Raw genomic sequence first — 18,179 nt, 5'->3', positions numbered from 1 at the left:
ATGGAACAACTTTGGGATGAATTATAGTAGAGACTGCGAGCCAGGCCTTCTCATCCAACATCAGTCCCTGACCTCACAAATGCGCTTCTGGAAGAATGGTGAAACATTCCCATAGACACTCCTAAACCTTGTGGACGGCCTTTCCAGAAGAGTTGAAGCTGTTATAGCTGCAAAGTAGCGGAGCCAACTCAATATTGAACCCTACAGACTAAGACTGGGATGCCATTAAAGTTCATGTGTGTGTAAAGGCCGGCGTCCCAATACTTTTGACAATATAGTGAATGTACCATACAAAAAAAATAAATTTGATTAGAATAATTAGCATGAGATAAAATTGTAACTTAAGAAATTATATAAAAAAAAAGAATACCATGGTAAAGAAACAATAAAATAATCAATGGCGTCCAGGAGAATATCAGCTCAGAGGCGCACTTCCATCACCTTACAGATCAATGAGCTGTGCAGCAAAAAGAATGTGGAACACCAACCGATACATTGTGTGTAATCATTGTGTGTGATACATTGTGTGTGATACATTGTGTGTGATACATTGTGTGTGATACATTGTGTGTAATCATTGTGTGTAATCATTGTGTGTGATACATTGTGTGTGATACATTGTGTGTAATCATTGTGTGTAATCATTGTGTGTGATACATTGTGTGTGATACATTGTGTGTGATACATTGTGTGTGATACATTGTGTGTAATCATTGTGTGTGATACATTGTGTGTGATACATTGTGTGTAATCATTGTGTGTAATCATTGTGTGTAATCATTGTGACTGCGTGGTGGAATGAACAGAAAGATCAATAAGTACAGTAATAGGAGAATGCGATAAGAAATATCATACACACCGCTCAGAGTGACATGGAAGGTCGCAGTCAGACGTACATGGAGTTTGCTTTCAGACTGTCTCTCTCTAATTGATAATCAGTACAGAGCTGTCTAAGCTCAGCAGGAGGGGAAGGAGGGGATTATTACAGTCATTGTCCTATCACGCCACTCTTCTTCTCTCCTCCCATCCTTCACTCCGTAGTAAAACTCCTCTGTGAACTGATTTGCTCCCTTTTGGTCAGTTAAATATACAGATGGAAGAATGTTGGCAGTCTGAGTGCAGATACTCCTGTGGCGCGTGCACGCACATGTCACCTCCCCCAAATGGCTGCTTTTATTGTATGTCTGCACAGAAGATGGGGACACTGTAGTCATAAAGGTATGGACATGGTCAGCAACAATACTCAGGTAGGGGGTGGGGTTTATACCTCTAAAGGGGCCCAAAGTGTGCCAAGACCCCCCCCCCCATCACCACCACCAACCTGAACCATTACCCCCCCTCCTCCCCCACACCATTACACCACCACCAGCCTGAACCATTACCCCCGCCTCCACAACATTACACCACCAGCCTGAACTGTTACCCCCCCCCCCCCACACCATTACACCACCAGCCTGAACCATTCATCAGACTAGGCAACATTTTTCCAATCTTCTATTCTCCAATGTTGGTGATCTGTGCCAATTGTAGTCTCAGTTTCCTGTTCTTAGCTGACAAGAGTGGCACCCGGTGTGGTCTTCTGCTGCTGTAGCCCATCTGCTTCAAGGTTGGATGTCTTGTGTGTTCAGAGATGGTATTCTGCATACCTTGGGTGTAACGAGTGGTTACCTTTCTATCATCCGGAACCAGTCTGCCCATTCTCCTCCACACAACTGCCGCTCACTGGATATTTTCTCTTTTTCCCACCATTCTCTGTAATCCCGAGAGATGGTTGTGTGTGAAAATCCCAGAAATACTCAGAGCAGCCCGTCTGCCACCAACAACCATATCACGTTCAAAGTCACTTCAATCCCCTTTCTACCCCATTCCGATGCTCGGTTTGAACTTCCTCAAGTCGTCTTCACCACGTCTAGATGCCGAAATGCATTGAGCTGCTGCCATGTGATTGGCTGATTAGCAATTTGTGTTACCAAGCCATTGAACAGGTGTACCTAATAAAGTGTCCGGTGAGTGTATATACAGCAGACTCAGGTCATTGAGTTTATCAGCAACTCCTCACTGATAGGGAGACGTTCGATCGTGCTTGGCCCGTCACTGCACACATTCGTCGCACTGCCGGAGAGGTCTTCCGCCTCAGCCCTCCTCTACATACAGGAACTTTGCACTTTTGGACCCAGCGCTGATTGGCTTTGTAGCTGACAGCCGGAGAATTCGCTCAGATTTTAGTTCTGCGGATGTTTCGGGGCCGACCGCTGTTCTGTCAATTCGTCCCTCACTGTTCTATTTATAAAGTGCGGAATTCAGTCGATGTCTCTCACTGGCTGCTAATTTACTTATCAGGCTGCATTTTTTTTTTTTCTGACTTATACAAATCTGCCTTCACTCTCAACCAACAAGACCCACGGATCGATCTGTGTACGCTTCCATGAAATGGGGGTCACCGGTGTCACCGAGTGCAATGGGTTCAACAAAGAGAGAATACAGCAGCAGCTGTTTGCTTTCAGACTCTCTCTCTTTAATTTAAAGCAGGAAAGCTCCAAACTACGGCCCTCCAGCTGTTGCGGGACTACATGTCCCATGAGGCATTGTAAAACTCTGACATTTACAGACATGGCTAGGCATGATGGGAATTGTTTGCTGAAGACAAGCAGACTAAGGACATGGATTACTGTAACCATCTCCTGTGCTCTGATGAGACCAAGATAAACTTATTTGGTGTCAGATGGTGTCAGGCGTGTGTGGGGGCAACCAGGTGAGGAGTACAAAGACAAGTGTGTCTTCCTACAGTCAGGCATGGTGGTGGGAGTGTCATGGTCTGGGGCTGCATGAGTGGTGCCGGCACTGGGGAGCTACAGATCATTGAGAGAACCATGAATGCCAACATGTACTGTGACATACTGAAGCAGAGCATGATCCCCTCCCTTCAGAGACTGGGCCACAGGGCAATATTCCAACATAACGACCCCAAACACATCTCCAAGATGACCACTGCCTTGCTAAAGAAGCTGAGGGTAAAGGTGATGGACTGGCCAAGCGTCTCCAGACCTAAACCCTATTGAGCATCTGTGGGGATCCTCAAACAGAAGGTGGAGGAGCGCAAGGTCTCTAACATCCACCAGCTCTGTGATGTCATCATGGAGGAGGGGAAGAGGACTCCAGTGGCAACCTGTGAAGCTCTGGTGAACTCCATGCCCAAGAGGGTTAAGGCAGTGCTGGAAAATAATGGCGGCCACACAAAATATTGACACTTTGGGCCCAATTTGGAGATTGTCACTTAGGGGTGTACTCACTTTTGTTGCCAGCGGTTTAGACATTAATGGCTGTGTATTGAGTTATATTGAGGGGACAGTAAATTTACACTGTTATACAAGCTGTACACTCACTACTTTACATTGTAGCAAAGTGTCATTTCTTCAGTGTTGTCACATGAAAAGATAGAATAAAATATTTACAAAAATGTGAGGGGTGTACTTACTTTTGTCAGATACTGTATTTTTGTTTTTGAGTTTAGACACACTATTAACTCTTTCCAGAGTGAAACTGTAGAAAGGGCGGAGCCTAGGTGGGCTGTGAGTGGACACCCAACTAAAACATTTTCACAGTAGCATAGCTGATGGGGAAACGGGACTTCCTAATGCGTTCAGCTTGGTGTGTAATCTGAGCTTCATATCATACCACACACATCTGGGGTCAAATGTTCCTGGATTCATCCAGACTTTTTAAATAGATCCCTATTCTATAAATAGTACATTTATTTATAAGGGGGGGGGGCAATACCGGGAAAAGCAGAAAGGAGAGATTCGGCTATTGATGAAAAGTAGTGTTGTGTTGGGAGGAACCTTGGAACAATTAATAAAGATACAAAATATCCGCATTCGTCATCCTCATAGCAATGACGGGACCATAGATGATGGGAAATGAGTCCTTCTCAATCATTTAGCTTGGTGTGTAATCTGAGCTTCATCTCTCATATCAAACATCTGGAGCATAGGTGTGCACAGCCTATTGCATTAGAGTGTGCACCCCAAAACCCAAACACATATCCCTGTGCATATACTGATGGTGTCAGTAGGGTAGAGATCAGTGTCTGTAGTTGTTTTTGTTAGCCCAGTTTGGGAGCTTTGGTGAAATATCAGGGCTCTAAACAGGGGGAATCTGCACCACAAGGGGTGATTAGGGTGTGCCCAGGCACACCTGGAACACCCTGTGCGCACGCCTATGATCTGGAGTCAAATGTTCCTGGCTACATCCAGACTTTTTGAACCAGTCTCTATACTGTAAATAGTAAATTTATTTATAACGAGGGACAATGTTGGGAAAATGGGAAGGATAGATTGGGAGTTTGCTGGGAAGAACGTAGGACGAATCTACAGAAGATATAAAATGTCCACCTTGGATGTCTTGGCGGCAGATCTGTCCTCTGCTTGGGAAGATGGCTTCACAGGCCAATTCACAATCTTTCTGCAGTTCTCAGCATCTCATAAATCACGTCAGCGTGCCCCGCTCTGCGCTCCATATCACCGCCACGGTGGGAGCCGGCGACTCTGCTGCACAACGCGTACCGCACTCCGGAGCATTGTCCCATGCAGCATGGAGCACGTCCTAAACTAACATGATTATCAGTCCCGGGAACAGAGTGACAATGACAAATCCGCTGACCTTCAGGCTTCCCGCTTCTACTATCCCGCGCATTCATTACAATCTGAGTGTCCTTTATAATTTTCTGGAAATTATACACAACGCCGTCTTCCTGTGATGGAAAATACGGCGGGATTTAGTCTGTTAGCTCGCTCTTCTTCCAGGATGGAGGACAAGATCTGCCCACTAAAGTGACCCTCTAGTGTGAGAATTACACAGGAAGGTTTTTAAAATTCCTTGAATGTTTCAAATTATGGGGTGAGCAATTTTTTCGAAATGGCTTGTACTGTACATTCGTTCTGAATGGTAGCAAAAATCAAGTTGGATGCCGTCTTTTCCTACAGAGTGTAGTCAATCGGGAATTACTGTATAACGGGCTGTGTATATTTTAGATAGAAGGGGTCAAGGCCATTTTAGTGTCACCAAGACTAAGGTGATGGCCTTGCTTGCACAGGCAGCGGGATTTACATCATTCTTCACCTTTCGTTCTTCACCCATAGACCCTCTTTTCTCCTCCACCCATTGACCAACTTTTCCTCCTCTACTCATAGACCTTTTTCTTATCCACCAACCAATGACCTGCCTTTCCTTTTCCACCCATAGACCCACTTTTCATCTCCCACCCAAAAACCCACCATTCATCTCCCAACCCATAAACCCACCATTCATCTCCCAACCCATAAACCCACCATTTATCCCCCACCTATAGACTCTCCGTTCTCCTCCACCCATTGACCAACTTTTTATCCTCTACTCATAGACCCTCTTCTTATCCACTCATCAATAACCTGCTTTTCCTTTTCTACCCATAGACCCACTTTTCATCTCCCACCCATAAACCCACCATTCATCTCCCAACCCATTAACCCACCATTCATCTCCCAACCCATAAAACCACCATTCATCTTCCACCCATAAACCCACCATTTATCCCCCACCTATAGACTCTTCTTTCTCCTCCACCCATTGACCAACTTTTTTTCCTCTACTTATAGACCCTCTTCTTAGCCACTCGGCAATGACCTGTTTCCTTCTCCACCCATAGACCCACTTTTCATCTCCCACCCATAAACCCACCATTCGTCTCCCAACCCATAAACCCACCTGACCATTCATCTCCCACCCATAAACCCACCATTCATCCCCCACCTATAGACTCTTCTTTCTCCTCTACCCATTGACCAACTTTTTATCCTCTACTCATAGATCCTCTTCTTATCCACTCAGCAAAAACCTGCTTTTCCTTTTCTACCCATACACCCACTTTTCATCTCCCACCCATAAACTCACCATTCATCTCCCACCCATAAACCCACCATTCATCCCCCACCTACAGACTCTCTTTTCTCCTCTACCCATTGACCAACTTTTCATCCTCTACTCATAGACTCACTTTTCCTCCTCCACTCATAGAGCCTCTTCTCATCCACCACCCAATGGCCTGTCTTTCCTTTTCCACCAATAGAACCACTTTGTCTCCCACCCATAAACCCACTATTCATCCCCCATCTATAGACCCACCCTTAATCCTCCACCCATAAACCCACCTTTCATCTCCTACCACAGACCTGTTTCATTCTCCACCCTATGACCTGCCTTTCTTCCTACTCCCATAGACCCAGTTTTCATCCTCCACCCAAAGACCCACCATTTATCCCCCACTCATAGACCCACCAATTATCCCCCATCTATGTTTCATCATCTACCCGTAGGTCCAGTTTTCCTTCTCCACCCAATAGTTTGCCTTTCCTGCTCTACTGATAGACCCTCTTTTCATCCTCCACCAAAGACCTGCATTTTATCCCCCACCCAAGACCTCCCTTTCATCCCCCACCCAAGGACCCACTTTTCATTCCTCTACCCATAGACCCACTTTTATTCTCCACCCAAAGACCTACATTTCAGCCTCCACCCAAGACTTGCCTCTAATCCCCCACCCAAGACCTGCCTTTTATCCCCCACCCAAGGACCCACTTTTCATTACTCTACCCATAAACCCACTTTTCATCCTCCACCCAATGACCTGCCTTTCCTCTTCCACCCAAGGATTCACTTTTCATCCCCCACCCAAAGACCCATGTTTTATCCTCCACCGAATGACCTGCTGTTCTTTTTCCACCTATAGACCCTATTTTCACCCTCCACCTAATGATCTGCCTTAACTCCTCCACCCATAGACCCACCTTTCATCCCCCACCCAAAGACCCATGTTTCTTCCTCCATCCATAGACCAAATTTTAATCCCCCACCCATAGACCCACCTTTCACTCCCCACCCAAAGACCCATGTTTCTTCCTCCATCCATAGACCAAATTTTAATCCCCCACCCATAGCCCCACCATTCATCCCCCACCCATAGACCCACCTTTAATGCCCCACCATTTATCCCCCACCCATATACTCATCTTTCATCCCCCACTCATACGTTGTAGACTCCCTTTTCATCCTCCACCCAAGATCTACTTTTCACCCCACACCTGTAGACCCACCATTCTTCTCTCACCTATGGACCCACCGTTTATCCCCCACCCTTAGACTAATCATTCATCCCCCACTCATACGATGTAGACCCACTTTTCATCCTCCACCCAAGATCTGCTTTTCACCCCACACCTGTAGACCCCCCAATCCTTACCTCACCTATAGACCCACCTTTTATCTCCCACCTATAGAACCACTCTTCATCCCCCGCCCATAGACACGTTTCATCTGCCCTTGAGTTTCAGTCAGTGATAATAGCATTTCCTCATTCCCTTTCCCCTCCCAAAGTCATCAGATTCCAACATTGTAACTTTGTAGCAAGTCACAAAGTGATAGGCTGCTGCAGGGGCTGATCTGTGTTAGACATTTGTGAACACAGCCAAGAACTGCACAGACACTGGGATTTGCATGATAATGTCATCTCTAAGCTGGCATCTCAGTCCAGCAAGTAGTTGGTGACTCTGAACAAAGATGGTGCCATCCTTCTGGAGGCTAAAATAGATTAGAGCATTGTCAGGGGGGAGTGCTGTGATCTCTGTGAGAGGTAATGAATACCGGGAGGTATAATGTTCACACATGTATTCATTTAGTATGAATATCTGATGCTCTTTTATTATGCACCCCCATATTTCAGGCGTATCTGTCAGCTGCAGGTTTACATTGCGATACATCTCTGAAAACGTCTTCCTTGCTCTGTAATCGTGACCAGATCATCAATGCACCAGATAGAGTCATTATTTGTGGCGTTCGGCTTGAAAACTCGACAGTGAAATGCAAATGAGCGCGTCTCGCTGATGAGGAGTTTACTTCATATTTAGCCGTTTATCAGTCCTGAAATGAGATCGCAATTTTTCGCAAATTGTCAGTTTTACAGGAGAAACATTTTTATGGTAATGAAGAGCTAAATGCGCTTTATTTTAAACCGACCGACAAAACGCAGCCCATAAATTACCTCCGGAGCAGCCGAACAACGCCTTAACTTTTCCTGCGCGAGGCAATTACGAGGTTAAATCTCCGGTTTGGGATTTAGTTAGAAACGTCTCCCTCTCCAGTGCTGAGTGCTGCTGAGTGTCCTGTTGACATTTATGTCCAACACGATTCCTTACTTCTCCGGAGTCTTGGGAGAATTCCACCGGCTCCTAGGAACGGCTGATGATAATTCCGAGTCTAGACGCAAATTTAGACTTTCGTTAAGTGGCGTTGAGTGCGTCCGCTTTTCATCGCTGTTTTAAAAAAAGTTTAAAGTTTGGTTATCAGTAGGGATGAGCTTCGAGTTCGAGTCGAACGTAAAGTGCTTGATGGTGGCGTAGCTGGTAGAATTGGTAGAATACCAGGCTTGCAAATACGAGGTTGTGGGTTCGAATCCCTTGGTCTCAGCAGGTGGTTTATAAGTGGAATTCTTTAGTTAATAATACATTGCTGGCAGGGATAGAGATCTTTGCTTTTACAGTATGTTGAGATCAGACTGCAGCGTATACCACAAAGTTATATATATATATATATATATATATATATATCTATATATATATATATACTGTATATATATATATATATATATATACATACTGTATGTATATATATATATATATATATATAGGCACTTCAGCTTATATCAGTTTATGTCAGAATTGCTGAAAACAAACGTGCCAACATTTAAAGAAAAAAAGTACCCGTTATCCATTCACATAGGGGGGGCCCCTTGTTAATGGAGGGCTTCCAGATTCCGATAAGCCTCCCCCCCGCAGACCCCCACAACCACAGCCCACGGTTGTCGTGAAGAGACCCCTGTCCCCATCAACATGGGGGCAAGGTTCTTTGGGGTCCGGGGGCATAGCCCCCCCTGCCCCGAAGCACCCACCTCCCCATGTTGAGGGCATGTGGCCTCGTATGGTTCAGGAAGGGGGGGGCTCTCGTTCGCCCCCCCATCCTGGCCAGCCAGGCTGTGTGCTTGGATAAGGGTCTGGTATGGATTATAGGGGGAACCCCACGCCGTTTTTTTTTATTTTGGAATGGAGGTCCCCTTAAAATCCATACCAGACCCGAGGGGTCTGGTATGGATTTTGGGGGGGGGGGGGACGCACGCCTTTTTTAATTTTTTTTTTATCTGTATTGCTGGGAGCCGACAATACATTACAGCCCCCCAGCAAGTTTAAATGACATTTTTTCCTTTAGAAATGTCAGTATTGCTGCAGCAGGCTCCATACATCGTACAGATACGCCACTTTACAGTAACATTAAGGAGAACCCCCAGGCACAATATGTAAAGGAATTTTTCCTTTTTATTGTTTCACTTTAAGCATTATTAAAATCACTGCTCCTGTAAAAAAACGATCATTAATAAAAAACATTTTTTGTATTGATTCATGTCCCCCAGGGCAGGACCCAGGTCCCCCGTACACTTTTTTGGGCCAATAACTTACATTTAAGCCTTTAAAATGAGGACTTTTGATTTTTCATGTTCGTATCCCATAGACTTTAATAGAGTTCGCATGTTCGCTAGAACATTTCCCCTGTTCGAGATGTTCTGGTGCGAACCCAACAGGGGGGTGTTCGGCTCATCATTAGTTTTCAGTGTCTGTGGTATCCTGTCTGTGTACAATCATTTAAAAAAAAAAAATCTGTTATAAAGTTACAGTGCTTCCTGTTGCAGGCTGACAATGCAACTGTCCCGGATTGGCCTGGGACAGTCCCACATCTCGGCCCGACAATGCTGTGTCCCGGGATCACAGCAGAAACTGTAACTCAAAAAAGACTTATTGAATATCTACAGAGGCACATTTGTAAATGTTCTAAAAAGTCAAAGGGTTAAAGCAGGGGTCTTCAAACTATGGTCCTCCAGTTGTTCAGGAACTACAATTCCCATCATGCCTAGTCATGTCGGAGTTTTACATTGCCTCATGGGACTTGTAGTTCTGCAACAGCTGGAGAGTCGTAGTTTGAAGATCCCTAGGTAATGGCAGCTGTTACAGCCTGGAGCTTGGTGTTCTCTCCAGCTGACTGTCATGTAAAAATGATCCGGGCAACAGTAGAGCCCCCTGATCACTTTTTTGGTATGTCTTGGAAAGTGTGGGACCAAAGTAAACTGTTTCAGGATGCCAAGTGGGAGAAGATCAGGAAATATTCATTCTCTGATGTCCTTTCCAATTAGGAACCTGGAAGCAACAAAGATTTTGTCGCTTCCAGGTTCAGAGCTGTCAATTCTCAGCTACTGTAGCCAGGGAAGCAGCTAATCAAGCACCATTTGTGTGGGAGCACTGTAAACGGTTTCTGGATGCAGAGCAGAAGAAGATCAAGGAGTATCCATTATCTGATCTTCTTTGCAATGCGGAAACCTGGAAGCAACAAGGATTTTGTTACTTCCAGGTTTAGAGCTGTCAATTCTCAGCTACTGTAGCCAGGGAAGCAGCTAATCAAGCACCATTTGTGTGGGAGCACTGTAAATGGTTTCTGGATGCAGAGCAGAAGAAGATCACATGGTATCCATTATCTGATCTTCTTTGCAATGAGGAAACCTGGAAGCAACAAGGATTTTGTTACTTCCAGGTTCAGGGCTGTCATTTCTCAGCTAATATAGCCAGGGAAGCAGCTATTCAAGCACTATCTGTGTGGGACCACAATAAACGGTTTCGGGATGCCAAGCAGGAGAGAATCTGAGAATCAATTTTCTGATCTTCTTAGCAATGAAGGAACCTGGAAGCAACAAGGATTTTGTCACTTCCGGGCTTAGAGCTGTCATTTCTCAGTTAATATAGCCAGGGAAGCGGCTAATCAAGAACCATTTGAGTGAGAACACAGTAAACGGTTTCTGAATGCCAAGCAGGAGAAGATCATTCTCTGATCTTCTTTGCAATGAAGGAACCTGGAAGTAACAAGGATTTTGTCACTTCCGGGCTTAGAGCTGTCATTTCTCAGTTAATATAGCCAGGGAAGCGGCTAATCAAGCACCATTTGAGTGGGAGCACAGTAAACGGTTTCTGAATGCCGAGCAGGAGAAGATCATTCTCTGATCTTCTTAGTAATGAAGGAACCTGGAAGTAACAAGGATTTTGTCACTTCCGGGCTTAATGCTGTCATTTCTCAGCTAATGTAGCCAGGGAAGCAGCTAATTAAGCACAATCTTGTTGAGACCAAGGTAAACAGTTTTAGAATGCCAGGTGGGAAAAGATCAGCTTATATTCATTCTCTGATTTCCTCTGGATTGAAGAAACTTGAAAGCGACAAGGATTTATTCACTTCCAGGTTCAGAGCTGTCATTTATTAGCTACTGTAGCCAGGGAAGCAGCTAATCAAGCACCATTTCTCCTGTATTGGCCCTCTAGAAAAGTTCTATAAAAAGGATACAATGTTTCACATGGTAAAAAATAACAAAATAGTAGCAGATCAGAGTTTCAGAGTTGACTTGATACAGGACGGGTTCTTATCGGTCAGAAAAGATATTGGGCTTATGTGGTTGGCTTAATCAAAGTTCTTCTTTAATGGCGGCCGAATGTGATTTCTGCCGGTGAGATCTCTCCCTGTGTAACCGTCCTTCCCATCTTTTCCTCCTCCGCAGGGCTGGACGACTGCTTGCAGCAATACATCAAAAACTTTGAGCGGGAGAAGATCAACGGGGAGCAGCTACTACACATCACCCACCAGGAGCTGGAGGAGCTCGGAGTCACCCGGATCGGCCATCAGGAACTGATCCTGGAGGCCGTGGACCTGCTGTGCGCCCTGGTGAGCACCGATCTCTTCTGGAATGTTTTATACAGTCAATGGAACCTGGGAAAATGCCTGTGTGAGAATCTGCAGGTAGAAGCTGCCTTTCCCTCATCCATAGGCTCTATAGTCCTCTCTAGGCAGAAAAAGCTTGGATGAAAATATGTTAATGGACTGGAGCTGCTGGAGCCCTGAAATTGGATTCCACCCGATGCTTCTCACATGGGTATTTGACTATGTCACTTTAAACAACTTCATACAGTGTGTGTGTATATATATATATATATATATATATATATATATATATACATATATATACAATCTATTATTTATCTATATCAGGGATCTCCAAACTTTCAAAACAAAGTTTACTGCCCTTCAAGCTTCAGGGGGGCCGGACTGTGGCCAATGGGAGCAGAAAATGCTCCGGCATTGGTGGGAGTATGTCATGGGCTTGCTGGTCAGTGATCGTAAAAAAATGACATCATTGGTGTCAGTGGGAGGAGTAGTGTCCTATCAATGGTGTCAGTGGGCGGAATAGTGCCCCATCATTGGTGTCAGTGGGAGGAATAGTGTCCCATCATTGGTGTCAGTGGGAGGAATAGTGCCCCATCATTGGTGTCAGTGGGAGGAATAGTGCCCCGTCATTGGTGTCAGTGGGAGGAATAGTGCCCCATCATTGGTGTCAGTGGGAGGAATAGTGCCCCATCATTGGTGTCAGTGGGAGGAATGGTGACCCATTATTGGTGTCAGTGGGAGGAATAGTGCCCCATCATTGGTGTCAGTGGGAGGAATAGTGCCCCATCATTAGTGTCAGTGGGAGGAATAATGCCCCATCATTGGTGTCAAGGGGAGGAATAGTACAGGGGTATACAATGTACAACATACAGGGATATACAATGTACAACATACAGGGGGTATACAATGTACAACATACAGGGGGTATACAATGTACAACATACAGGGGTATACAATGTACAACATACAGGGGTATACAATGTACAACATACAGGGGTATACAATGTACAACATACAGGGGTATACAATGTACAACATACAGGGGTATAGAATGTAAAACATACAGGGGTATACAATGTACAATATACAGGGGTATACAATGTACAACATACAGGGGTATAGAATGTAAAACATACAGGGGTATACAATGTACAACATACAGGGGTATACAATGTACAACATACAGGGGTGTACAATGTACAATATACAGGGGGTATACAATGTACAACATACAGGGGGTATACAATGTACAACATACAGGGGTATATAATGTACAACATACAGGGGTATAGAATGTAAAACATACAGGGGTATACAATGTACAACATACAGGGGTATACAATGTACAACATACAGGGGTATACAATGTACAACATACATGGGTATACAATGTACAACATACATGGGTATACAATGTACAACATACAGGGGGTATATAATGTACAACATACAGAGGTATACAATGTACAACATACAGGGGTATACAATGTACAACATACAGGGGTATACAATGTACAACATACAGGGGTATACAATGTACAACATACAGGGGTATACAATGTACAACATACAGGGGTATACAATGTACAACATACATGGGTATACAATGTACAACATACATGGGTATACAATGTACAACATACAGGGGGTATATAATGTACAACATACAGAGGTATACAATGTACAACATACAGGGGTATACAATGTACAACATACAGGGGTATACAATGTACAACATACAGGGGTATACAATGTACAACATACAGGGGTATACAATGTACAACATACAGGGGTATACAATGTACTATTCACATAAACACTTATCACACACCCTTATCATGGGTTGAACTGGATGGACTGATGTCTTTTTTTCACAGAAGAGAGCTGGCATATGAGGGGTATAAAAGTATCCCGATATGTATGAATACAATAAAGAAGAATGCCCAAGGGACTTTGTAAGACACAAACCACAAGGTATAAAATGTACAAAATGTATTACATTTTAAACACTTTGATATATACAAATGAAATAATTCTGATAGACATACTGGTAGGTACATAAATCTATTCATGGGTTTCCATAGTTACATAAATCAAAGTATGACTGACAATCCAAGGTGTAAATGTATATATATGATAAAATTTCTCTACGCGTTTCGTCTGACAATCCAAGGTGGAAATGTATATATATGATAAAAAATTTTCTACGCGTTTCGTGAGACAATGCTCGCTTCCTCAGGAGATACATATATAGATGCCTGAAATTAGAGACAGTTGGTGTCTTTCTTTCAACCCCACTAACTATATAACTATGTATATTCTGTGGGGTGGTGGCTCCTACAGGCAAAATCACATACCTGTATGTCGCCTGTGCAATGCAAGATCTATAATGGATGACATTATTAGGCAAGTTTGGGGTGGAGGAACAGGACTGGCCTACACAGTCAAGTTCCCAACTTTGTGGGAGGAGTTTGGGGATGGCCCGTTCCTGTTCCAACATGACTGCCAACCAGTGCACAAAGCAAGGTCCATATAGGCATGGATGAGCGAGTTTGGGGTGGAGGAACTTGACTGGCCTGCACAGAGTCCTGACCTCAACCTGATAGCACACCTTTGGGATGAATTAGAGTGGAAACTGCGAGGCCACCCCCAGTGCTCCCAGTAACTCTCCTGTGATCCCAGCACCCCAGTGACTGGCCTGCCCTCTTGGTATGCTGACACCTTCACTGGAACTAAGGGGCCAAGCCCAACCCCTGAAAAACAACCCCACACCATAATCCCACCTCCACAAAATCATTTGGTCCGGTACACAAAGCAAGGTCCATAATGACATGGATGAGTGAGTTTGGGCTGGAGGAACTTGACTGGCCTGCACAGAGTCCTGGCCTCAACTCCACAGAACACCTTCGTAAAAAATTAGAGCGGAGACTGCGAGGCCACCCCAGTGCTCCCAGTAACCCTTCTGTGATCCCAGCACCCCAGTGACTGGCCTGCACAGAGTCCCAGAGGTGGGGGACTTGAGTCACATGACTTGACTTAAGTCACCAGTTTGAGGACTTGAGACTTGCTTGACTAAAATTAATAAAAGACTCGACTTGATTTTGACTTGAGACATATGACTCGAAATGACTTTACTTTTTTAAGTTATTAAATATTTGCATTTTCTCAAGAAGTGTTAAAGCAAAATTAATTCCTGTTATGTTTCTGACACCACAGTCACTTAAAACACCTCAGTGTGTTCTGATTTTTAGGACACTGGCTGTTTAACAATGGAAATACTTAACATGTTTTTAGTGACTGTGGTGTTGATGACGGGACGAAGGATTTTGAGCTGTTTGGGCATTTAAAGTGTTTCTTTAATATGCCAAGAAAAAAGCACTGAGCAGTTTTGTTAATGTTGAAAATAAAACAAAAACCTTTCCTGACCACTGACCCTGACCACTGACCACTGACCCTGACCACTGACCACTGACCCTGACCACTGACCCTGACCACTGACCCTGACCACTGACCCTGACCCCTGACCACTGACCCTGACCACTGACCCTGACCACTGACCCTGACCCCTGACCACTGACCCTGACCACTGACCCTGACCACTGACTTTTATCTGATTTAAAGGTGAAAATTGGGGTAGATCGGTATTTTGACTTGATTTGTGACTTGACCAAAATAAATGACTTGCTTGACTTCTAGCAGGGACTCGACTTGACTTGCTTGCTTTTCGCAACAGTAACTTGGGACTTGCTTGAGACTTGAAGGTTAAGACTTGAGACTTGTCTGCGACTTGCACATGTGTGACTTACTCCCATGTCTGCAGAGTCCTGACCTCAACCCCATAGAACACCTTTGGGATGAATTAGAGTGGAGACTGCGAGCCAGGTCTTCTCATCCAACATCAGTGCCTGACCTCACAAATGCGCTTCAGGAGGAATGGTGGAACATTCCCATAGACACTCCTAAACCTTGTGGACGGCCTTCCCAGAAGAGTTGAAGCTGTTATAGCTGCAAAGGGTGGGCCAACTCAATATTGAACCCTACGGACTAAGACTGGGATGCCATTAAAGTTCATGTGTGGGTAAAGGCCGGCGTCCCAATACTTTTGGTAATATAGCGTATGTTCTCCTTAATAGAAATGTTATTTCTGATAGGAGAAATGAGTCATGTGATTGGGCCTGGGCTTGCTCTTGCTACATTGTTACATTCATACAAAAAGATCACCAGGACTGAAACAATGTAGCAAGAATAACTATTATTATTATACAGGATTTATATGGCGCCAACAGTTTGCGCAGCGCTTTACAATATGAGGCAAGACAATACAAATCAATAGATGAGGAATTGGAGGGCCCGGCAATATTTTGTAATATGACTAAAAAACAAATCTTCTGAATATAAATTGTATCTCTGACAGGAGAAATGATTGCGGTGATTGTGCCTGGAGCGGCTCCCGCAGATCCCCTGGATAGAAATCTTATCTCTGATAGGAGGAATGATTTCTGGAAATGTGTCTGGATCTGCTCTTCCTACATTATTAATAGCCCTGATGAAGGGGACTACTGAACCCGAAACGCGTTGGTGGTCTTTTTGCATTCCAGTTGTTACTAACAGGGCTTTAGATTTTTTTTTGAGCCAATCATTTTTTGCCTTTTTTTGCTCCTTTTCACCTGAATTTCTTAATTTGGATGGCCCCATTTTTTTTCGGGGGGGGGGGGGGGGGGGAGGGCCCCCGGGGGGGGAGGGCCCCCCTGCTTTGTGGAGAGTTGCCAAACCCGAAGCATTGGGAACAAACGGGGACTTCTTTTAGGGGATAAAGATCGGTATCCATTGTCTCCCTCATACCTCCTTCTGGATCCAAATGTCCATTCCTGGAAATGCTATTCTTCTGGCATGTTCCAGGAAGCCAGAAAATCAGGAGGACAGTCCGATTTTCCGATGTCTCCCTCACATGGCCGCTACCCCGCCGATCCTGCCGTAGGATTTGTGTTTCCCGTCATTTATAACCGATATTAAGATTTCCATACGGCGTCCTCCCAACCACTGTGCCGCCAGTTTTCCCCATCCAATGTCTAATCTTTTTATAATGCACACATGTGGCAGATGGTGGGGAGCGAGCCTTGGAGATGACGACAAAGGAAGCGATTGAATGATTATCCTCTCCGCCGAGCTATCTTCATCCTGACAGCCTCGTGTTTCAGTGCCGCTCAGTGCGCCGAGTGACACTCAGCCGGATATTTATAGGAGAGCGGGAAGGGCAAAGATGGAGGAAATCTGAGCGGTCATCTTCCGTAATCTTCTCCACCGCAGGAAAGAACCAGACCAGGATATATATATTACATTTTATATATACCACCCCCCAGATATAAGATATAATATACAGGGTGACATCACTGCTCTCCAGATATAAGATATAATATACAGGAGTGACATCACCGCTCTCCAGATATAAGATATATTATACAGAGTGACATCACCGCTCTCCAGATATAAGATATATTATACAGAGTGACATCACCGCTCTCCAGATATAAGATATATTATACAGAGTGACATCACCGCCCTCCAGATATAAGATATATTATACAGAGTGACATCACCGCTCTCCAGATATAAGATATATTATACAGAGTGACATCACCGCTCTCCAGATATAAGATATATTATACAGGAGTGACATCACTGCTCTCCAGATATAAGATATATTATACAGGAGTGACATCACCGCTCTCCAGATATAAGATATATTATACAGAGTGACATCACCGCTCTCCAGATATAAGATATATTATACAGGAGTGACATCACCGCTCTCCAGATATAAGATATATTATACAGAGTGACATCACCGCTCTCCAGATATAAGATATATTATACAGGAGTGACATCACTGCTCTCCAGATATAAGATATATTATACAGGAGTGACATCACCGCTCTCCAGATATAAGATATATTATACAGAGTGACATCACCGCTCTCCAGATATAAGATATATTATACAGAGTGACATCACTGCTCTCCAGATATAAGATATATTATACAGGAGTGACATCACCGCTCTCCAGATATAAGATATATTATACAGAGTGACATCACCGCTCTCCAGATATAAGATATATTATACAGAGTGACATCACCGCCCTCCAGATATAAGATATATTATACAGGAGTGACATCACCGCCCTCCAGATATAAGATATATTATACAGAGTGACATCACCACTCTCCAGATATAAGATATATTATACAGAGTGACATCACCGCCCTCCAGATATAAGATATATTATACAGAGTGACATCACCGCCCTCCAGATATAAGATATATTGTACAGAGTGACATCACCA

General features: G+C 44.3%; 1 protein-coding gene across 1 annotated transcript in view; it reads left to right on the top strand.

Moving 5' to 3' along the window:
• Positions 1-18,179, top strand: part of LOC309559874 (connector enhancer of kinase suppressor of ras 2-like) — a 655,275-nt gene that overhangs the window by 179,491 nt on the left and 457,605 nt on the right. The window contains exon 2 of the mRNA XM_082263301.1: positions 11,672-11,835. Coding sequence (XP_082119427.1) covers positions 11,672-11,835 — 164 coding nt within the window. The remainder of the gene's footprint in view (positions 1-11,671; positions 11,836-18,179) is intronic.

The sequence above is a fragment of the Pelophylax lessonae genome (assembly GCF_965119305.1).
Source record: "Pelophylax lessonae genome assembly, chromosome: 7".
NCBI classification, from domain to species: Eukaryota; Metazoa; Chordata; class Amphibia; order Anura; family Ranidae; genus Pelophylax; species Pelophylax lessonae.
The sequence above is the reverse complement of the archived record's forward strand: the minus strand, read 5'-3'. Positions and strand labels throughout refer to the sequence as shown.